Below are 22,644 nucleotides of genomic sequence, written 5' to 3'. Positions count from 1 at the left end.
TGCTACTTTCCAAAATATAAAAATTGGCTCGGGTACTCAAAGAACCTGTTTGTAAGGCAATACCATTCACACGTGGATTCATATGAGATTTCTGTATCAGCTAAATGTAATTCTTCATACAGGGCATGGGGTTTATTTAGTTGGGCAAAACAACACATCAACAACAAAGAACCGGAAGAGCCACTCTCATTCATGATGTTTTATCATCTGAGCTGCATCTGTCCTTTCCCCTCACAGAGGGCGTCACTCCGGAATGCCCTATGAGGAAGGAGCAGCCAGATGAACCACCATTTCCTGTTGCTGGTGCTGCTTTTACTAGCTGGACATTTCCTTTTCCCTCCCTGCAGGGAGGATCTGCAGAGCCATCTGCTCAAGCCGCTGGGGTGGGGTGGGGGCACAGCATAATTTGAGTGCATCAGCAAGTTGTAAGCAAAGTCCAGTTAGGCCTGAGAGGACCATCTTCCAGCTGCATTAAAGCAATTTTGAGGAAATCTGGGTCACCAGACTGGACACCAGAGGACTTGACAGGCCTCTTTTGGAATTGTGAGCAACCCACTTGTCCTATGACGTAGAAACTCTAAGAACTGGCATCCAAGGTGGTTTCTTTTCTTTCTCCTCTCCAACTCTTTTCCCTTCTAGCCCTAGGCATGCAGTTTGGGCCAGGTGAGTAGCCGCTCCCTGCTGTAAAATCAGGCTGCCTCCGAGCCTCAGGTACTAGGTAGCTCTCTGTAGATCTGCAGGTAAAGGCTTCCACACAGCAGAAAAGCCGGGTCTGGTGGACATCAGACTATGACTTTATAGTACAGAGGGAGGAGCTGCTTGGCTTTGTTGCTTAAGTGAGAATTGCACACAATCACACAGCCTGTACACGTTTTCTGGATTTTGTTTCTCTAGACCAGGGTCTGAAACATTTCTGAGGCTAAGGCCTTTGAGCAGAATTCCAGGGCTGTACTCCAAAAAGTTAGGAGCGAAGCCATGATTCCAAACTGAACTGCCATTAAAGCAAATAAATATTAAGATTTTTTATGAAAACTCTTATTAGTTGTCCTCTTCTATAACCTTCAAAATTACAATTGGGTGGGAACTTTTTCAGGTCTCTGGGGCCTCCCTCCAACTGAAGTTTGCGGGGGGGGCATATGCTCTCAATCATATTTATTTATTTTTCAAACTTCTATTACTGCCCCTCTCTCCCAAACAGGGGACTCTGGGCAGTTTACAATAAAATTGTAAACCACCAGAGTCCCCCTTTTGGGAGAGATGGGTGGTAACAGAAATTCTCAATTATATGCTTGAGCACTAGGGCTGTTATACAATTGCTACTACCTTATAAGCCACAGTGCTCGCTTTCTAAGGAGGGGCTTTCCCAGGGAGGTAAAAAAAGTCAAGATGGTGGCTACCACCACAGGATTGAAGCCCCATCCCTTTTATGCCTTGCAGGTGCGACATTATAAAAAAGAAGCAAGGTTTTGATTATGTCAAGGCTACCATATTGACAAATCAACTTATATCCCCATACCAAAAAAGGGAAACACTAAAGAATGTTCAAACTATCCAACAGTGGCACTCATTTCACATGCCAGTAAGGTAATGCTCAAGATCCTGCAAGACAGACTTCAGCAATTCATGGAGCGAGAATTGCCAGATGTACAAGCTGGGTTTAGAAAAGGCAGAGGAACTAAGGACCAAATTGCCAATATCCGCTGGATAATGGAAAAAGCCAGGGAGTTCCAGAAAAACATCTATTTCTGTTTTATTGACTATTCTAAAGCCTTTGACTGTGTGGACCATAACAAACTGCGGCACGTTCTTAGTGGTATAGGGATACCAAGTCATCTTGTATGCCTCCTGAAGAATTTGTATAACGACCAAGTAGCAACAGTAAGAACAGACCACGGAACAACAGACTGGTTTAAGATTGGGAAAGGAGTACAGCAGGGCGTATACTCTCACCCTACCTATTCAACTTGTATGCAGAACACATCATGCGACATGCTGGGCTTGAGGAATCCAAGGCTGGAGTTAAAATCGCTGGAAGAAACATTAGCAATCTCAGATATGCAGATGATACCACTTTGATGGCTGAAAGCAAAGAAGAACTGAGGAGCCTTATGATGAAAGTGAAAGAAGAAAGTGCAAAAGCTGGCTTGCAGCTAAACCTCAAAAAAAACCAAGATTATGGCAACCAGCTTGATTGATAACTGGCAAATAGAGGGAGAAAATGTAGAAGCAGTGAAAGACTTGGTATTTCTAGGTGCGAAGATTACTGCAGATGCTGACTGCAGTCAGGAAATCAGAAGACGCTTAATCCTTGGGAGAAGAGCAATGACAAATCTCGATAAAATAGTTAAGAGCAGAGACATCACACTGACAACAAAGGTCCACATAGTTAAAGCAATGGTGTTCCCTGTAGTAACATATGGCTGCGAGAGCTGGACCATAAGGAAGGCTGAGAGAAGGAAGATTGATGCTTTTGAACTGTGGTGTTGGATGAAAATTCTGAGAGTGCCTTGGACTGCAAGAAGATCAAACCAGTCCATCCTCCAGGAAATAAAGCCAGACTGCTCACTTGAGGGAATGATATTAAAGGCAAAAGTGAAATACTTTGGCCACATAATGAGAAGACAGGACACCCTGGAGAAGATGCTGATGCTAGGGAGAGTGGAAGGCAAAAGGAAGAGGGGCCGACCAAGGGCAAGATGGATAGATGATATTCTAGAGGTGACGGACTTGTCCCTGGGGGAGCTGGGGGTGTTGACGACCAACAAGAAGCTCTGGCGTGGGCTGGTCCATGAAGTCACCAAGAGTCGGAAGCGACTAAACGAATAAACAACAAAACCATACTGACATATTTTACCCTATCCCAATGGACTCTCCTCTTAAAAAGCCAGCAATGCTCCTTGTCAGTAAAAAGTGTGATGCAGCCCTAGTGGATACCCTTGATTTTAAGGCAGGGTGCATTATGATCCTATGTTTTAAATAGATACGTAATTTTTAAAATTTTTCCTGTCTATATTTTGTATTATATATTTCGTATTTTATGCTCTATGGGTTTTTTTACTGCAATGCGATGTGAATGTGCCATATGATAAATAAATAAATAAAATAGATAGTATGAATATGGCCATTATGGGGATGTGACCTCCCTATTAACAAAATGGATAGCAACAGCACATATTGCAAATCATGAAACACCCATTTATTTGAAAGGTATTGTTTTCCACACATGAGTAAGAGGTGCTAGTGACAAAACATGTGTCCCATTGCAAACTCTGCCCCTTTCATGTTTCTGTGCAATGCTAAAATGCAAATACTAAAGAGTACAGAGTGGTTAGGGATGGTCCCTGGTACATTCATCTTATCACTGGGCTACATCCTTCATCAATTATTTTCTAAGGTCATGTGTAGGACCTATGTGGAATGAAAGGGCATTCTCAGGGTTTTGTTCTGTCAGCTTCCTTTTTTTTTTGCTTAAAATATCTAAATATATATATAAAAATGAGTGAAGCAAAGGGCTTAGGGATATGTATTTAACTGCACATGGATCTGTTGGAAATCATTAAAAATGAGAGTTCAGGATTCTCAAAATTCCAGAGAACTTAATTGCAGCTTCAAGATTCCATGAAGAATCTCCATACTTGGTTGTCATACTGATAAAGCATCCACTTGAGAACAACTTGTCTATTTTACGATAAAATAAAATCAGTAGAGCTCTTTTAAAAAATAATAATAAACCCTCTCTAAAAGAATTAAAACCACCTCCCAATATATAACCAACTTTTTATTTTATAGTCTATCTTCCATTATGGCATAAGCCTTTAAAAAAACCAATGAAATATACAAATCACACAAGACAAAAATATGTACATTAAATGTACAGAACAAAGAGGAGGACATAGTAGATTTACATAGTATCTGAAGAACGAAGTGAAATATTTTACATTAAATAGCATTTTTAATAGCTAGGATCATTTGACCTCTCTGCTCATAGGCAGAAGTCACGATAAAGGATAAGTGATTCAACGTAATTTTAAAACATGGTGGTTTTTGTATAATAAAAACCAAAAGTGACATATTCAAGGAACTAGTGCTTTATTAATGAAAGTTATTGTCGCAAATACTAGGTTTGCAAATGCTAGGAACCATGGAAGCAAATATCTCCTTGCACAATAAATTAAGAGCAATCATCACTGTAAAAGCTGATAATCATGATGTTATTAATGAGGCAGTTCACAGCCTATGAGAAATAAAACTTCTAGTATGTTAATGAAAGGTGGAAGTGTGGCATTAATTCCAATCTGCTTATATTTATTGGGCTGGGTAAATTTGGGTGAGGTCTTGGAAGCTAAGAAGAATGCACTAAATTTGTGTCAAGGGAAAAGATTCTCTTTGTTCATGAAAACTGGCATGTTATCCTTGCACAAGGGGCCATGCTAATTTTCTCTGTATCGTTCCAATTCTACTAAATGTCTTGCCAAAACATGCTTCAACATCACATGTATTAAAATTGAAACAATACAGAGATTTAACATGGCTTCTGTGCATGTATAATATGCTAATTCATGACACAATTTATTTATTTTTAAAAAAGGAGAGGGTATCATTTGTCTATGAAATGTTTGGGCTTGTTTCCATTACTAGCAACAATGAACTTGCAAGAAATTTCTGTATCGGCTCATCCCAACTAGATGTTCTCCATATACACTGAGGGCCAAAACCATGCTGGAGATTAGGTGGAGAACCAGGTTGTGCAAGGCTATTCTAAACCATACATTAAACTTTCTGGAATTCTGAGCTCAAGTACACAACCAACAATTCAGAGCATGCCAAACCTTTCACTAAATTGAGTTGAAAAATCCAATACTTTCTGAAAGGAAAAAGAGAAACTGCATTAAATTGTGACTGACTCGCCCTTCAACCATTTTCAAGCTCCAGAAAAAGGAGGCCAGCATCCAACCCAAATAAAACCCCTAAAGTGAATTGACAGTGTGTGTGTTTAAAAATGGGGGAGGATAATAATATGCTTAGTCTAAACAAAGAAACTGTCTGGTAACTTGAACAGATTTTATGTTCTTCTTTTTTTTCCTCTTAAAGAAATCATTGGTTTGTAGTTTGTACTGTCAACATATATGTATGAAAAAAGGTTTGAGATACTAGACATCAACAGACCATAGTTTTCCCATATACAAGTAACTGCTCTAATACAGTCTAAGCAGTTTGTGCATAGCCGCAATATATTTTTAAAGCATTGTGCATTAAAACAAACAGAAAGAAACACAGGATGATAAACAGGGTATTGCTGCCATACTGCCCATTTTAAAATTATCAAGCTGCTGTGCAGGACAGCCAAGAGTTGTCCTAAATTCCACAATGCTATCAGTCAACTTCCATTTCTGAAAAGAAACCAACTACTACCCATAACACTTTAAAAATAAAGACTCCGTTTTTGTAAGGCATGATACAGATTCGGTTTCTAGCACAATCTAGCACACGCACTTCAGAAAATTCCCAAAGTTAACTCATTAATATTTTTTTAAACTAAGGCAGCAAGGCTTTCTAAACATGCATGAGATGTTCCAAATGTTGCTTTGAAGTCAGGTTTTCTTCCTCTTGGTTTTGCTAGTAATTTTTTTAAAATGGTATTCAATTATTCAAATACTTTATGGCCTTTCTACCCAGTCTTCTGAGAAATGCATTGTGTGAATGGTGGTAAAAGAACTGCACTTTCCCTTCCTAACATCCTTTCATGCCCAGTCCTCACTCAGTGCATGTTCACATGTAGGCCAAGAATAAATGGAAAACTTTGGATTAATTTAATGGATTTTAAGAAGATACTTAGCAGCACAGCAGTGGCTTTAGGGACCTTATGCTTTTACCCATCCCATCAGGTTGCTATGCAACTAAGTTTGAAATAAGTTGTGCTAAAATTTTATAGATAAACTAATCATTACCATTAGAGTGTTTTTATTTTATTTTATTTTATTTGGTCACTAGAGTTAAGAACAAAAGTCACATCCAGATTTTTTATATTACCAAGTCCAGCCATGCTCTGATCCAAAGCATGTAACACAGATACCTCATCTACTGCATTTATACCATGTCTCTTGTGAGTGTTTTGGGATAGGATGGATTTCCTTATAAACTATCCTATTATTTTTGTTGCTATTGTTAAGTCTTAATCCCAGTTATGCAAATAAATATTCTGTCAATTCCCTCCTCCCCCCTGCCCCATTATTGCAAAAAATATAAAACTGCACAGTCTGAGCTGGATGCAACAAGGTTCCCCCATCATTTCTCTTTGCAAAAGATTTTTTTTCTTTTTTAACATATAAACAAGGAAAGCAACCCATTGGGCACTATAAATAAGAACTGAGATCCTTTAGGGCAATTCCCCTGCTGGTGGACTAGAAGAGATTCTCCTACCCAATCCCACTTATTTGCAGACAAATTGGTCCACAATCTCTGTGCATTTCTTGCATTTCACATAGCAGCACCAATGGAACTTGCAATGACAGCGCTCTGTCTGCATGGTTTTGAACTGGTCATAGCCCCGGCCACAGCACATGAGTTCACAGCCATCCATGCCTTCTGAAGTCTTATTGCAGAGTCGGCCCTGGGTGCCCAGAGAGCCAGTGCTCTCGTTGCGCACGCAGTAATCAGGACTGGGGTCAATGTACACCAGGTCATGAATAGTTGGTGCATTGAAGCGGCTGTTCACTTGAACCAGTTTGCCACGGGGATTGAGTTTCATAGCAGCAGCACTGTCATATTTCTCCTTCAGAGCATCGCCCACCTTGCGAAAGTCAGCCAACTGCAGCCAGCAGGTCTTTAAGCTGCATGATCCAGATACACCATGACATTTGCAGGCTACATCTGCCAAGCTATACACCGTCTGTAGGAGGCAGAAGAACAGAAAAGTGAGTGCTGTTGTTGCAAAATATAACTAGGTGTAAAATAAACAAAAGAACAACTTTTGCATGCACTGCCCATTGGGGAAACAACTGCAAATGACAGCATCTCCTCACTTGGCACAGTCTGTTCCACTCTCCAGCATGCCTACCTGCTTCGAAACCTCCTGTTAGCCTACTGCTAAGTCACACTTATTTGGAGAGCTGATTAAAACTTGTTTTTCTTTCATCATTTTTACAAAAACTCCCCCATTCTTAACTGTTAGTTGCCATGTCATACTAAATGTAATACAAGTTTCTGACAGGTTTGTCTGGCAATATATTTTATCTGCCTGTTTATTGATTGGCTCCGGTTTATCATTTTCTTATAAAAAAATAACGGAGGGAAAATGTATATAAAATATAAAAGTAGAAGTTACTGTGACCTGCACCTCCATATTCAGAAGGAAACCTTCTTCACAGCATTATCACTTACAAAATTATAGTTACAGAAGGTTACCTTTACCAACCATGTTGACAGTAAAATACCAAAGAGCAGGCTAGGAATTGCTCAAATATATAAACAAAACTGTCCTGTCTGCACTGAAACAGACATCTGATTATTTTGTTATCTTCCCAATGTTCTAAGACAGGATACTGCTATCTGACAAATTTCACTAAAAATGATTCCACGAAAAGCTGCTTGTACACAGTAGCTCATTGCATTAATTGAATGATTTTCCCCAAATCTCTGGAGATTTTTCTTCTTGGCCATTTTGACTAGCATTGAGAACATGGGGAATCACTCAGTGGCAGACCAGATTTTGCATGCAAACTGGATCTTCTTTAATGTGTTAATGATCACAGAAAATAACAACACTGGAATAAATAAACATGGTCAGCTGTTTAGGTCACCTCCAACTTGTTTGCAAACAGTTCGCCATATGCTGCTGGTCATGATCAAAGGATACTCCATCCAGTTCCAGAACTATACTAAGCTGGCATGACCAACCCAAAGTATGAGGAAGTTCTGGCAAAGTTGATGGACCCCCTTACACCTGTTGGTATTGGTGAGCTTAAGTCACCATGGACCTGACTTGTGTTAGTTCAAGAATATTGCATAAGACTGAAAGGATTGTTTTATCCTTCGTTGGCATGCTGGATGACATGGTAAAAAAGGATACCAGGCATTAATAGAGCCCTTTAAAAAAGGAATGGAACAAACTTTTGATCAAACTTGAGACCTGTAACCTGATCACACTTTTCCAACTGATACACTTCTGTGGCTGCTGAAATGCCCCAAATGCTGTAGCAGTAAGAAGATTACTCCAGCCTGAAGTCTCATATGCCCATACCCGGTGCAAGCATACACAGACCCCGACTCCAGCACAACAAATATGTAAGTTTTACGCAAGAATATTATGCTCCTGATGGTGAAAAGCCTCCTCCCTCTCTCTCAGTTCTGTTACATAATTACACCAAGCAGCTTTCTGGAAATTCAGATTTTTCACTACGCTGGCCTAGCATAGATGGTTTTCTCCTTTTCAGTAATGGCTCTCAAGCTGTTAAATCCTTAAAATTCCATCCTATTAGGTATTATTTTATTGGAACCACAGACAGTAACTCAACTATCCAACACTGGCTGATTCCAAAAAAGCTAAGCAGAATCAGACCTGGTTGTATCTGGATGGAGCACATGCTCCTGCTGGAATGAATACTTGCATATTGGGATGGAGCACATGTAGGCTGCTAACTGGATGTCACCTATCTGCACCACTGCCTCCTGGTTCTCCAAGGGTAACAAGGCATCAGTCCCTCCCTCATCTATTCCATGAGAAGTTGCTCTGGTGCTGCTCGGCACTCTGAAGTAGAATCCCTTTCAATATCATTCCCACTGACTAAATTAATAAAATACCAACAAAAATACTCATTTTTTTTAAAAAAGGGACCATCTTCTGGGAATAGGCAAAGACTGACTTAAAGAGGAATGCAGGAGATTTGGTAAACATAGTGAGGTCAACTATCTCAATAACAGAAAGAAAGAGTGGTAGCAGAGGGTGATTAACTACGGCAGGTACGTTCCAAGAAGGGAAATGGGAAATAATTGAACCTGTGAGAATCCCAATTTCCAGCTACAATAAAATTTACAAGTGGTATATACAAGTTGGTTTTACCTACCACCTTTAGAGTAGAAATAAATAATCCATGATATTTGACCAGTCAGTCGAGCTTATTGATGTTAGAATTGCATCAGATTTTTCTTTTACACCCCCCATTTTCATATTGGAAAGATGTGCTGCTCCTACAGCACATTTTCCACTCCAGTTCAGCATCTCCCCCCCGCGCACACACACCAGTCTTCATGCACAGCCAAGTGACTCCATCCAAAAGAGAAAACCCCAGAACACCTCTGGGTGGGGGACAAGCCGACACCGCAATATCCTCTTTGTAAAGTCTTGGCAAGGAGACCTTGATAATTTACCCTGTATAAATAGACATGAGTCAGTGTTGACACAGCCCCAAAAATCCTGGGGTCTGACACATTAGGTAGATGCTGAATGCCATTTCCACCCAGCTTTAAAAAGGGGGGAGTCAGGCTCTGCCAAATGGCAAGGCAGGAAAGCAGCTCAAAAGGGGTGGTAGCAGGGAACCACTCAAAGCCGACAAAAGCAACTGTGAAAAGTCATTTTTCTTCTTTCTAGCAGCAAGTTGGCCTTTCCAAGGCTTTCAGATGCCTTCTTGTCACATTTAAATGTTATTAATTTTCAATTATCCTTCATCTTAATTCACCTTGAAACACAAGTGTAAAGTCTCTAGCCGACTTCTCCTGGCACCGTCCATTCTAGGAAAATAATGATTTTGGCTGCTTCCACTTCAGGGCAATAAAATGAAGTTTACACTCATTCGTTTAAAAGATTTTGAAGATTAAAAAAGCCATAAAAACCAACTTCCACCACAGAAAAGCCTGTTCTCTAATAATACAGAGACGGTGGCACTTTTTTTTCACAGCCTTATAAGGAAGACTGAAAATAGCCCCACACAAGAACATTTCGCTCCAGTAAATATGGTTCTTCTTTCATCCCTTCCAAAGAAAACTGGATGGGTAGGAAATATAAGCTAATAAAACTCTATTCTGCAGAAAATTTACTGTGACTTGCACAATTTTACTAGAAGCATCTTGGAGGGAGAAAAGTATACCTTCAGCCCCACGTACAGGAGCAAATCCCAGCAGTAGTTGTTGCACGGCCACTCAGGTTGCAAGCGCCTGCTCCATTTTATTTGAAATGAAAGATTTATCTTCTTTATCTAAGTTGAAGTACTATATCCTGTCTAGTCTACCACGAGTAGTAGTGGTATTAATAGAGATTACAATAATAATTTCTGCACTCATTCACTAGGTCTCTTGAAGAAAAATTCAAAAAAACAAATGCAATTGATGGAAAACAAATGCACAAAAATGCGAGAATCTCGATTAATAAAAAATAAACCTTTCTGTAAATTAGGCAGCAACAAAAATGTTTACAATATCAATAAGAGCAAATAGATGAAAAAAAAAAGAGCCCTTTTGAGCTACTTACTCTCCTCCCTGCCTCATTGTTGTGTAGGTTCATCAAAATTCTAGCACTCTCGTAAGATCCTTTCTGATAGATCCGCTCCCGCTCACGGGCATCCACAAACTCCTTGGCAAAACGATAGCCGTAATCAATGTTATCTCCACAGCCCCCCCACAGCCAGTCCCGAGGTAGATCTTTTGGCCTGGCAGCCCTGCTGCAGCCACAGGAAGAGAGCTCTCCCTCTCGACAGGCCCGGCTCATGGCATTCACCACGCCAGCAGCACTGACTGCGTATGTAAAAGCCGTCTCCCGGCTGCCTGCAAGAGAAAAAGGGGAGAGAAAGAGAAGCGGCTCAGCATTCGAGGCCAGGGTGCATACATTTATTTGCCGGAGAAGAAGATATATTACCTTTACAATAGGATAACTTTTCCCAACGGATTAATGTACTTTTGAAGAAGTAAGGTATATCATATGAATTTAAGTAAAATATTTTACCAAACTTGTTAGCATGGGATGAAGACTTTGAAAAAACTGTGTGAAAACCCTCTTGTCTGGTTTCAAAAAGGACCAAACCAAATTCACCCTTTTGAGATAACTAATAAACTAAGCAATCTAACAACAAATTATACTGAAAACCAAGGTTCTGATCTGACCGTCAGGTTCATTAGCTGGCCAAGAAGAATGGTTGAAGTATTTTCTAGAAACGTATTCTATACAAATTGCCATGCATGAGAGATGTAAAAGAGCATAAGAGATGCTTTCAAGGTAAGTTAAGAGATTCAGGCTGCCCAATGGGCTAGTTACCAAATAGCCTGAAGGGAAATAATGGGTTATCTCAATAAAACTGGCACGGCCCACACTGATTACTTCCAATTTTAGCCACATCATGCAACCCTCTATAGCGTTTTAAAATTAAGGAGGACTGTCACAAAAGATAAAGTGTTGCCTTACTCGGTGATCTGAATGTCAATCCTTTACAATACTATGTCCTAAATCCTCATATCCTCTCACCCCAGTGTCTTCCACATAAAAGGTAGAATCAGATTAATTAGTTTAGAAGTATATAGCTACAGTTTTCAAAAGCCAAAGGATTGGATTTAAAACAAAGGTTTGAATATTATATTATCCCAAAGAGGTTTGCTGCCAGCTTTCTGCCAGTCAGGAACTTATCCCAAATTAATTTTTGATAATATGTTAAAATCCGATTTATTTTAATATACCTAGAAGAATAATGGAGAACCCTGTAATTCTTACACTAGTATGGTTCACATTCATAAACACGTTACTTCTCCAATTAACTTTTGCATACATGTGGCTATTATATATATTTTACTAGCATTTAGGTTTTATATTTTTCTCCAAAAGCGTATTTTAAGAGAAAATTTTTGAATGTGGCATGGAGAAAAATGCAGAAATGGTATAGTTCAAGAAAAACAACAGATGGAATAAATTTATTTGTGGCATGTTTAAGACAAATATCATCAACCTTGACAATATTAGAAGTCTCTTTGCCAGCAGCGGAGTGTGTTGGTTTGTTTAGAAGTTCTGTACCCTGTGCTAGGCATAAGCATGATGTCTTTACATCATAAATAAGATGACATGTTAATCTTAGTCCATTTCAGACAAGAAAAAAATCTCTTCCTCCGTATATTTAATTTTGACAGAAAGTCTTCAGAACAAGTAAGAGCATTTGCTTACATGGCTCAAAAGTTACTTTAATTAAACTGTAATCTTACTTAGAGTTGAGTTTTTTAAATACTATTGATTTGGTGGTTTCCATGGTTCAAGTGACTACCAAAGTCCAAGTTTTTTTTTATCATATACTTTTATTCAAGTATATAAGATACAAAGATATATTGATTTTGAAGAGCATTCTCAGCTCCCAATCCAAAGTCCACTATTTCTTCAATGTTTGGAGATCAAGTCATAGACAAAATTTTCAAAAAGTAATGTTCGGTTTGTTACCATTTACTGTTTCATCTAGCCAGAGCAAAAATACCCAAATACTTCCCAAATATTATGCAGCCAACTTTCCAGGATTATTCAGAAAACAAAACAAAGAAATACTTGTGCCAGCAGTAATGTATGCTCTGATTCATATCTCACTGCATTTAATGCCAAAGCTTGTGCTATTTCATGAATATAATCATAACTGTAAGAGATACTCTACCATAAGAGATTCAGCTCTTAAAACGACAACACCAATATACTTCATCAATGGCTTATTTGCCATTTCAGCAATGAAAATATCAATCAAACCACTGGACTTTTACTCTTGATTTAAATTTAGACTAGCAGTAGCCTAAGAAATTGTTCAACCTTGCAAGATTAAGGTACTACACAAAATCTGTATCATTTTAGAATTCTTCCAAGTCAAATCAGCTGAGAATTTCTCACAAAATTTCTGAGAAATGCAATAGAAAAAGAGCCAACAGGGTCTATCTTTTATAGCAAGTACACTCATTGTTACTGGATTTATAGCAAGGCAGAGAGGTGTTTAAGCAAGAAACAGGCATCTGGGGTTAAGAGGAACAACAACCAATCATATAGTTCACTTAAAGTAGGCCAAGCTATAAAATCTCTATATATGCTTGTTCTCACTGAATAACACTTTCAGGATCTAAAAAGTTGGATGCACACAATGCACTCATTTGTAGTTAACCTAAGTGGTCTATTACCTTTTTAAATCAAATGAAATAAATGCAGAGATATTATGAGAAGGAATTAAAGGCTTGAAACCAATGGGAACTAATTCCAACACTGATGGTTGCAAACTATGTATAAAGAGATCGCGTCAACTTGACATTATAAGACCAGTCTTCAAGTCTTAGACACATCTATGCTAACATCATCTGAAATCATTTCAGACCTTTAGCATTCCATTTCTATGGAATACATCCCATAGTATTCAAGACAGAATACTGACAATCTGACAAGTTATTCTAAACCTCCCAGTTCTACAGCATTTCTAATACAAGGCTGCAGGACAATATGTATGTCTTCAAATGGCAAGTGTTTCCACTTACTGCATTAAAAAAGGCATGGAAAAGGTTTAATTTCAGATTTTGTAAAGGTTATTTTTACATAAAATTAACTTTTAGAGTAAATGGGACTTAACAGCATCCCTTCTAGCAATGCAGAAGCCTACTCAATTTTTAAATGAAGTTACTTTTAATCTAATTTTAAAGTCATTCCAATCCTTCCCTATCCTGTTTCAAAAAGAGGAATGTAAAATTAGATTTAGATCTCAGTATTCTGAAATGTTACTATACACAAGCTACGAATTAGATTGGGGGAAGGGTTGGACCGGAGGTACAAGCTAAGATATTCAGATGTCATTATTGCAAGAGGGTGGGGGAGAGAACAGCTATCCATCAATCAACAGCAACCTACAGTGATGCTGTCCTGGGCCCAATCAAATACAATGGGGATATCAGCGATAAGACCTTTTAAAAGTATAAAATGGAGCTACCAGTTGTGCTGGTGTAAACTCTTCAGCAAAAAGAAATTGTCAAAAAGAAACTGACAAAAGATATACTCCCAGCAAACAGGTATTTTAATTAACAATAGCAATTACTTAAGTATATGTATCGTCTTTGTATCTGTGTGTTTAAACACACAGACACACACTTGGCCTCATTCAAAGTATTCTGTCTGCAAACACCAACATAATTCACATCTTAGCTTAAATTTATTTAATGCAAATTAGCTTGTTTTCAGAAAGTCAGGCTGCAATCCTGAACTTGCTTTTCTTGAGCTCCTTTAAACACAATGGGATTTCTGCGTTGGTATATACAAGTTTGGGCCGGGAGATTATGTATTAACATAATGGTACAGAATGGAATTAATAATGATGTTATGGAAAATTAATGTGTAATCTAAAGATAAAACTCAATTGTTACATGGTTTTGATATGAAAATGATCCCAGGCCAGGCAAACGCCACTACCAACTTCCAATCTCTTGTGCTAGAAACAGATTTATTTTAACCAATTTTGGGATGAGATGAGAATTACAGTATTCTTCTTCCCTTTTCTACATAACCAGCAGTCTCACAATGGCTGCTCACTTAATAGAGGGGATGATTTCTGGCTAAAGATATTTTAACTTTTCTGTTCTGGACGGTCTCTTCAGTGGCGCATAAAGAACCTGGCAAGGTTTTCTAGCACACAGCATACAAAAATACTTCACATAGATTCTAAAGCACTTCCTACCTATCTGCATGACTCTGCCAAAAACAGAGTTATTATCCACAGTACTACAATTCCATCTTCTATGGCGGAACTGATACTGGCATTCTTTGATCCCTGTCTTTGCTCCCTCTCCAATGTATTGCATGTGATCCTGGTACAAGTGGCAGAGTTTCTTTTGTCCTTGAGAGAGACCTGCCAATTGGCTACATAGAGGTTGGGCTCCAATTATGTACACCTCTGGCATCTGAACCGGGTTCATAGGATTCATGTGGTTCATACCTAGAGACCTGTAAAAAGAGAAGAGTTGTATTAACAAGGGACAGCTCAAATACAAAAACTGAATGCACATGCAGACATCAACCTCAACCCTACAGCAGATTTACTTCGAAGTAAGGCTCAGTGATGTTCTAGGCATAGTGGCAAATGTGGAAAGAATGAAAGAAAGAAGTCTTGTTGTTTAATAGTTGAAAAGCTAAAGTAAACCACATGCATGAAGTTATAAAGACAGAAATCAAATCATGCACCTATCTAAGTATGTTCACCTCCTTAGCTTCAAATATCACACACTCCCTACATTTTTGAGAACCTATTAAAAAAACAACAGACTGAAGACACTTCATGCCCTAACCTAGCATATACTTTTTAAAAAAACACTGTAATATCACCTGTGAGAGAACTGCTGCCTAAAACATTCTGAACATCAATAAAATTAACAAGATAAATGACACAAAATATATACAGTTCATATGTGTCCAAAGACAATTTCTAAAGACATCATGAAATAAATGACTTAATTTAATATTCACAACCAACAACTTTAGTCATAAAGAATAAATATTATTTGACAAATGTTTTTGGAACTCAAGTGTGTGTTTTTAATGATAAATGTCTATCAATCAGACAGCAGAACTGTCTACATGTTTCCTGAAGTTAAATTCCATTAAGATCAATAGGGCTTACTATCACATGGGTATATAGAATCTCATGGCCTCACTTATTAGATTCTTTCAAACAAAAATAGAAAGTTCTTAAGCTCATTATTTTGAGGTATCTCCCATGATTCACTTCTGTGTACATGTGTTTATGTTGCAAGCTGAATACTCTCATTGCAACTTCACATTTTATTTTCTACTATACAATTGGTTCCACAGAGAATTCAAATAATTACATAAATGTAGCGGAGAGTTTTGTGTCTCTCCCCAATTCGCTACAGGAACAGAGGGAAAACTGTCTGTTAGGGATTCATAAATCAAGAATTTACGTTTTCCAGGAACAATTTGGGCCTTCCTTCTTCATGTTATCTGGAAACTGAATACACACACATATATTATGTGTATCAGGGAGGGGGGATTAGAAAGCGATGAAAATAGAATTAAAAAGCTTACCACCAAGAGCTGGCTTCTATCATAATTTGGAGAAGCGAAGAGAAGATTGTCAGACCCAAAAAGAGGTACTTGGAAGTCATTGCCCCTGTCCACAAAGCTCCACTTTGCACTATTGCTCCCATGGACTTCTGTAGGGGAGGGAAGAGCAAAGAGACTGACTTGACTTTTATTGCGCGGCTCGGACCATTTCAGAAGTGAACAAAGCCCAGCCTGGGGGGGGGTGTTCTCTGGGAGGTGGCGGCCCTTCTCCCCAATGAGTTCCTACAGTGTAGTGGCCAAGCCAGTGCCTGCTGCTCCAAGTCCATTCACCCGCCCAGCTGCCCCACTGCTGAATCTGTTTCTGACTAACTCCCAAAGCAGCCCAGATACTGAAGGAAAGCTGAGCGGTACCAGCCCACCGTCCTCCCTCTCCTCTCCTCCTCCTTCTCCTCCTCCCAGACTCCAGCAGACAAGACCTTGGCTTTGGGGCACAACCTAGCCCTGTTGCAGCAGGCTGGGTTCCACGGCTGGCCACCCTGTCAGGAGAAGCAAAGCCGGCTGGGCTGAGACAGGGAAGAGATAAACAGGCTCAGTAGGCGCGCACCCCACACACACATACCCACACACCCCAACACCCGGCAGTGTGTGGAAGCATCAGTCCTTCAGAGAACACCAAAGAAGGAAGGAGGGAGTAACATGAATGCTACTGGGCAGGCAAAGGCAAGCGCCTAGCATTCTGGAGAAGAATGGTGATTTCTCCTCCTCTCCCCGCCGTGAATTCCGGAGCAGTGGGGCAGAGGGAGCTGGGCACAAGGGTGAGACAAGCCTTCCCAATGGAAGAAGAGGCCCATTCTGCATTACTGGTGGGAACAGGAGGCAGTTAAACATCAGACAGGGGAACCCAAAGCAGTTACGGTCCCTGTCCCCCGCTTTCCAGAAATGAGTGCAACGAATGCTTCTATCCACCCGACCCGGCTTTTCGTGTTTCGTTCGTCGCCACAAGTGACCCTCTTTCGTTTCACGGGGTGTCCCGGCACACGGCGAATCACTTACTCCGGAGCAATTAGAGGCGATTACAGCGCGCCCGGGGTCGGGAACCGGGCAGCTTCAGAGCCGCTCGCCCGATGAAGCAGAAGGCTCCCGGGAACCACCGCAGACTGCCAGGGCCTGCGGTTGGGGGAGGGGGGGTTCCCTTCACGCGCAACCCTGGGTCTCCCCGCGCGCAAAGGCCACGAAGAAGTCGGAGGGCGCCCAGCGGAGAGCCCTCGCGCGGCACGGTCACCCGCCGCCCAGGCACAACTGCGTTGGGAAGGCTCCTTCCGCGGCGTGGAGCCTAGGAGGAGCTCCAAAGGATTTCAGCCAAGCCAGGCGGTGTGAAAACGAAAAAGGAGAGCCCAACCCTAAAGCCCTTCGACGGGCAATTCCGTTTGCAAGCCAGAAAAAACGAGAGCAGCACCAATCCAGTGTTGTTTCTCCACACTCCCGTGTAAACGGACATTGACATTTCAACCCGGTCGGTATGCTTGCAATGTTATTGCCCTGGCCAGAAGAACGTTGACATAAATAGCCGAGACAATTGCCCTCACCACCCAATCTTAACCGTGTCTACTCAGAAGCCCATCCTGAGAATTTTCACAGGATTACTCCCCATTGGCACGGGGGGGTGGGGGTGTTAATACAGCTGAAGGTGCAGTGCTCCGGCTCGAGGGAGGGCGAAATCGCGCTTGGCGCGTCTCCGACTGCAAATCGCTGTCCAGGTTTGACTTGCAAAACTCCTGAGGAAGTTTGGTTTATTCCTCCGGGAATCCGCCCGCTCGTATTTCCCGGAGGCCTCTTCCACGCAGGGGTTCTCCCCGGCCTCGTGCTGGGTAAAAAGGAAAATCGCTTTCCAGATGAGCGGGCCACAGCGGCTTCTTCAAGCTTCAAGAAGCGGGGAAATGGAGCTGGCCCGCGAGTCACACTTTTGACACGCCTGAACTCTCGCCGACGGGAGAAGACCTGGCACCGGCGATGCTCCCGAAGGGGCTGTCTAGCCTCTTCCAGGCCCCCTCGAGCTTCCCCTCGCGCCACTTTGTTTTGGTTCAATCCCACGGAAAACAAGGCGCGGTCGCGCCCCGCTGAGCGGCCTTCCCAAATTCAGCGTGACACAAGGCTGGAAGAATTTGGGGGAACCGGCCGGAGAGGCTTCGCGTCTAGTGACGGGCCGCTGACGGCGCCCGATTTATTTCTCCAGCAGTCTGAAGCGCCTCACAGGAATGTGAAGAGTTCATGCCCCATAAAGCCGTCCACGCTCCAGCAAACGAGGGGAGGGGAAAGGGGGCGAGGGGACGGCGAACATTAAGCCCCTGCAGCCGCCTCTGCCGCAACCCCCTCGTCGAAGGCGAGCAGCGAGCGATACGTGCAGACAAACCGGAAGGTTGGAAAGAAAGGAGGGCTCCGTTAGCCATTGCTCGTTGCCCCATCGGGGCGTTTCAGTCGCTTCCCCTACCTCCGGCCTAAGCTTCCCGTGTGGCCTTGGGCCCGTTCCCTCCGTTTCGTGAGATCCTCCGCTGTGTTGCATCCATGCGGGAGCTCGCAGCCCAAGATCTCAGCCGCAGTTCCGGCTTGCTGATTGAGGGCTGTGGGCTTGCAAGGTGCAATCTGATGATGCTAATCCAAGAAGAAACCACTCGCGAGGAAGTTGAATCCGAGAGTCACAGCGGTCTGGGTCTAGGGTGGGACGTTTGCCGAGGCTTACTACTAAAAGGGGAGGGGGGCTTCAAACCAGGCCCTTTTGGGGAAAGGGGGTAACATGCCAATGGAGAGAAGGCCAGAGCACGGCTGGTCCAGCGGAGTTGCCGTTTCTGATGCAAACTCTCTATTGCACTATTTTGCTGACACCGGGGGAGCCTTATTTCGACACCCCGCGCCTTCACCGACTCATTTAATGCAAACTCTGCCAGCAGAATCCAAAGCTTTATTACATTTTATATACAAAACCCTTTTTCTGCTCAAAAAATGAGCAGCAGGGACGATACACCTCCCTGGGTGGAAGAGATAGGAGGAGAGCTTTAAATATATGCACAGAAGTCGGTTGCCGGGTTAAGCTCCGTCGGGTTGCTCTAAGCAGACATTCTCCTCCTTCCCCGATAGAGGGCAGCCACAACCGCGAAACGCAGCTCCAGACCAAAGCCGGTGGAGCTCGAGTTGTCGCCTTCCTCTCTCGGCTTTTTGTGACATTACTTTCTGAGCTGATTCATTGCAACCTAATGTAGAGCAGAAAGGACCTCAGAGGCGAGGCCCCACCCAACCCCCATCCCATCCCGGACCGGGCGCCCAAAGAAAACGCACCGCGCTCAGCACCAACCGGCCTCTCGAGACGCCTCCACTCAATCGGGAACGGAACCATTTTCTTTATCTGCGGAGGGTCCGTATCAAAGACGGCCTCTTGCAGTCGGTCATCCTTGAGGCACTGACGAAAATGAACTCTTTATAAATTCCCCCCTCCGCAACGGAGCGCGCCAGCCCCTGGGCTTCTCCGCCTGCGATCTTGTCTTGTTTCAAAAAAAATGCAAGGGGTCTGGAAAGTCTGTTAGCGCATCTGGTTTTATGGCCTCTGTTTTAATGCTCAGTCCTACCGGGGGCAAGTAGGCATGCAGACTGCGAGCCTTTTCGGCTCTGGTGGGCTGCAAAATGCAGCGAGAGGCTGGCTCGGACTTTAGGAGCCGAGGACTGCCAGCCACCCCTTGCCCCGCAGGTTTGGGGAGGCTATAAAAAGGGCAAAGCATTCCAACGTTTGATTAGCTTCGGGTTTTCAACAAAGGGAGCAACTCAGGCACTATATCCCAGGCGGTGGGAGAAAGCGACTGTTTCTGCCCACCCCAAAATTAACCCGAATGCAAGAAAATCGCCGGACTTTCGGTTTACGCCAACTTGCCTACCCCACCCGTCGAGAGAGAAGCTGGACTTTCCCGGCTGAAGCTGAACTTTCGCTGACCCCACGACTGTAACTAATTTAGCATACAATTGACAATTAAAAACAAACACACACTACTTTTTGAACACGGAGCATTTGGAGCATCAAAGGGCCTGGGGGGCGCGGGTGGAGACAAAATCACTTCCACCCTCCCTTGCAAGTAAAAGTGGGGCCCTTTACAGATGCAAAGTGACAACATACAGAACCTGAGAACAAAAAGTGAGGGATCGAGTTGGAGGAGAAAGTCGTCTAGGTTTTCCCCCCCCACTGGCCACCAGCCAAAACCCCTTAAAGGTACAGGCCTTTCCAAGGCTACTCTATCCCCTTTCTTCAATCCCCACGAGCGAAAGTGGCAGAAGTTGTCCTTTTAAAATCCACAGGATGGGCGAGAGAAAGCATATGGAGTTAGGGATGGGAATCAAAACAGCTTTCAGAGGAAATCCATCACTCACTCCGAGGCAAATTAGAGGGACAAATAAATCGAAACCCTTTGAATCAACAGGTTTCTGAGAAAACTGAAAGTTTCGATTGGGGCGCGTGTCCGCGCAAATGGATAACCGGGATTTAAAACTAAGAGAGCAATAGAGGAAAGCATCTTTATCCTTTCCCTTCAGTTTCACCATAAACCTATTATCTTGAAAAAGATCAAGCTATCTCTGGCTAAGCTCTCCTTTTCCAAGGAGGCAAGTGTTTTCGTCTCAGATTTTCCTGACCCGAAGCTGAGAGGAAACCCAACCATCGCCCCCCTCCTCCCCGTCTCCAGCAAGTGGGTTCCCAAGTGCTACTCACCTCCATTGTGGGGAGGAGAGGGAGGGAGGAAGAGGCGACGGCCGAGGGGACCAGAAGAGACTCAGGAAACCGTCTAGCTTAGCAGCCAAGTAATCCAATCGAGGAAACCCAAAGCCCAACTTCTCGTAGTCTCCTCCGCAGCAAAGTGTGGCGACAAATGACAGGGTTGCTCTGGCCGGGACGGCCGCTCCAGCGCTGGAGCGAAGAAGCCTCCTTCGCAAGGTCCATCCGCGATCGAGGCGAGGTAGCCGGGACGACCTCGGCGTCTTAGACTCAGATCAGCCCAGCCAGGTAGCGCTGCCACGGCGCCGCCGCCGCCGCCCGCGCGAGGCTCGACGCCACCCGAACACGCCTGCAGACTTCCTTCCTTCCCCCCCGCCGGCGGCGTTCGCCGTCTACCTACCCGCTGCCACGGGCGCCCTGCACCGGCAAGCGTTGCCCCAGCGGAGCCCCTCCATTGCGAGCAAGCGAGCGAGCGAGAGACAGGCAAGCGGAAGGCGAGCTCCTCCGGCATCAAAGAGTGCGACGGCGGCGGCAGCTGCTCCAGTCCAAGTCCCGCAGTGGCGCAAAGGTGCCGCTCTCCCTCGCCCTCGCCCTCCCCTTCGCCTCGACTACATTCTGCGCCGCGCGGCGCAAGGTAGCTCCCTCTGTTCCTCCGCACCGGCGGTTGCTGGTGCGACCGGCGCGGGCGCGCGTCTGCTCCCTCGGCTGCTGCGAAGTGCAAGAAAAGTTGCAAGGGCGACGGCGTCTGCAGGGAAAGAACCGGGAGGGGAGGGGGAGGGGGCCAGGGAAAGCTCGCGAAGACGCGCGTGCGCCGTGTGTCGACCTATTGCAACCCAGAGCGAGCTTTTAAGCAGCACCTCAGGCGGCAGCCTCTGGAGTCCGTGCCGAGCTGCTGGCTGGGTGGGATCGCGCGGCAGCAGCGCCGGTGCCAGCCAGCCAGCCAGCCAGCGGAGAGGGCGGCATTCTTGGAATTCGCATCCGCGTGAAAGGACGACGTTGATCTGGAATTGCTCCTCGCCTCGACATCTGTTCATTGTTTTCCATGCCGGAGAGTCGGAGCGGAGTCGCGTTTGTACTTAGACTAAGCCTGGGAAGGCTCGAGTTCGAATGTTTCGCTCGGCCTTGATGTTCGCTGACTGCTCTCGGCCAAGTCTGTCCTACACAGACGATTGTTGGGAGAGGAAATTGTCCTGACCTTCTTGAAAACAATACGAATGAAACTCTTCCCCCCCTCCCCGCCAATCTTTAAATGCCGCACTTTTACTCTCCGTTGTCTCGTCTTCAGTAGAGATTACCATGGATCAGTTACTTTCAGCATAAACTCAGTTAAGAGCCGGAAATCACTGTATTCAATTTTAATTCCTCCGATTTTTTAAAATAGAGATGTTATAATTTTAGGAGAACATAATTTGTTTTTAGAACCGTCTTACCACGTAAATTAGCAGTAGCAGTAACGTCTGTCATCTGCAACAGTTTTAAATCCAGCTTGCAACGTGGCTATCGGTTTTTGATTCTAGTGAAAGGCAGAAAGATGGCCTTCTCTAAAACGGAGTTTTGCACGAGATACCAATCTCAGGTCAGGGTAGACCAGCTGTGCAGACGAGTCTATTCCTGTGCATGTTTACTCAGGCTGGCAATGGCTCAATAGGCTTTATTCCCAAATAGTTGTATGGGCTCAGCTTCATAGTTTCATCAGTGCCAAAACTCAACGCTGCAACGCACGGAATTAATAAAACAACCCTCTGCGCATGACCAGAGTGGTTTTATCTCAGTACATACTGTGGCTGAGACCAACACAGAGGCATGACGTTTGCAGTTTAAGTTTAGAGCTTAATCCCGTTCAGCGCACAGTCAAATGGACAGGGCCAGCCGGGAGCTTCACGTGGCTGTCTCCGACCTAATA

The 22,644-nt window shown here is 43.5% G+C and overlaps 1 protein-coding gene, 1 non-coding gene and 1 pseudogene across 2 annotated transcripts; 1 reads left to right on the top strand and 2 right to left on the bottom strand.

Moving 5' to 3' along the window:
* Nucleotides 1-3,757: 3,757 nt before the first annotated feature.
* WNT5A (Wnt family member 5A) lies at nucleotides 3,758-21,267 on the bottom strand. The gene is made up of 5 exons (XM_063291774.1): nucleotides 20,739-21,267; nucleotides 16,016-16,143; nucleotides 14,652-14,917; nucleotides 10,463-10,755; nucleotides 3,758-6,889 (listed from the first exon to the last, which is right to left on the bottom strand). Exons 1-5 carry the CDS (start codon nucleotides 20,742-20,744, stop codon nucleotides 6,431-6,433), a joined length of 1,152 nt encoding a protein of 383 aa, XP_063147844.1. The 5' UTR covers nucleotides 20,745-21,267; the 3' UTR covers nucleotides 3,758-6,430.
* On the bottom strand, nucleotides 4,375-4,478 carry LOC134492648 (U6 spliceosomal RNA). Its single transcript, XR_010067505.1, has one exon. It is a non-coding gene; the product is annotated as a U6 spliceosomal RNA (small nuclear RNA).
* On the top strand, nucleotides 4,479-4,579 carry LOC134492651 (U6 spliceosomal RNA; annotated as a pseudogene).
* Nucleotides 21,268-22,644: the final 1,377 nt, after the last annotated feature.

This window comes from Candoia aspera, chromosome 2 (assembly GCF_035149785.1).
Source record: "Candoia aspera isolate rCanAsp1 chromosome 2, rCanAsp1.hap2, whole genome shotgun sequence".
In the NCBI taxonomy this organism is placed as follows: Eukaryota; Metazoa; Chordata; class Lepidosauria; order Squamata; family Boidae; genus Candoia; species Candoia aspera.
Note: the sequence above shows the minus strand (reverse complement) of the source record. Positions and strands in the feature narration are given on the sequence as shown.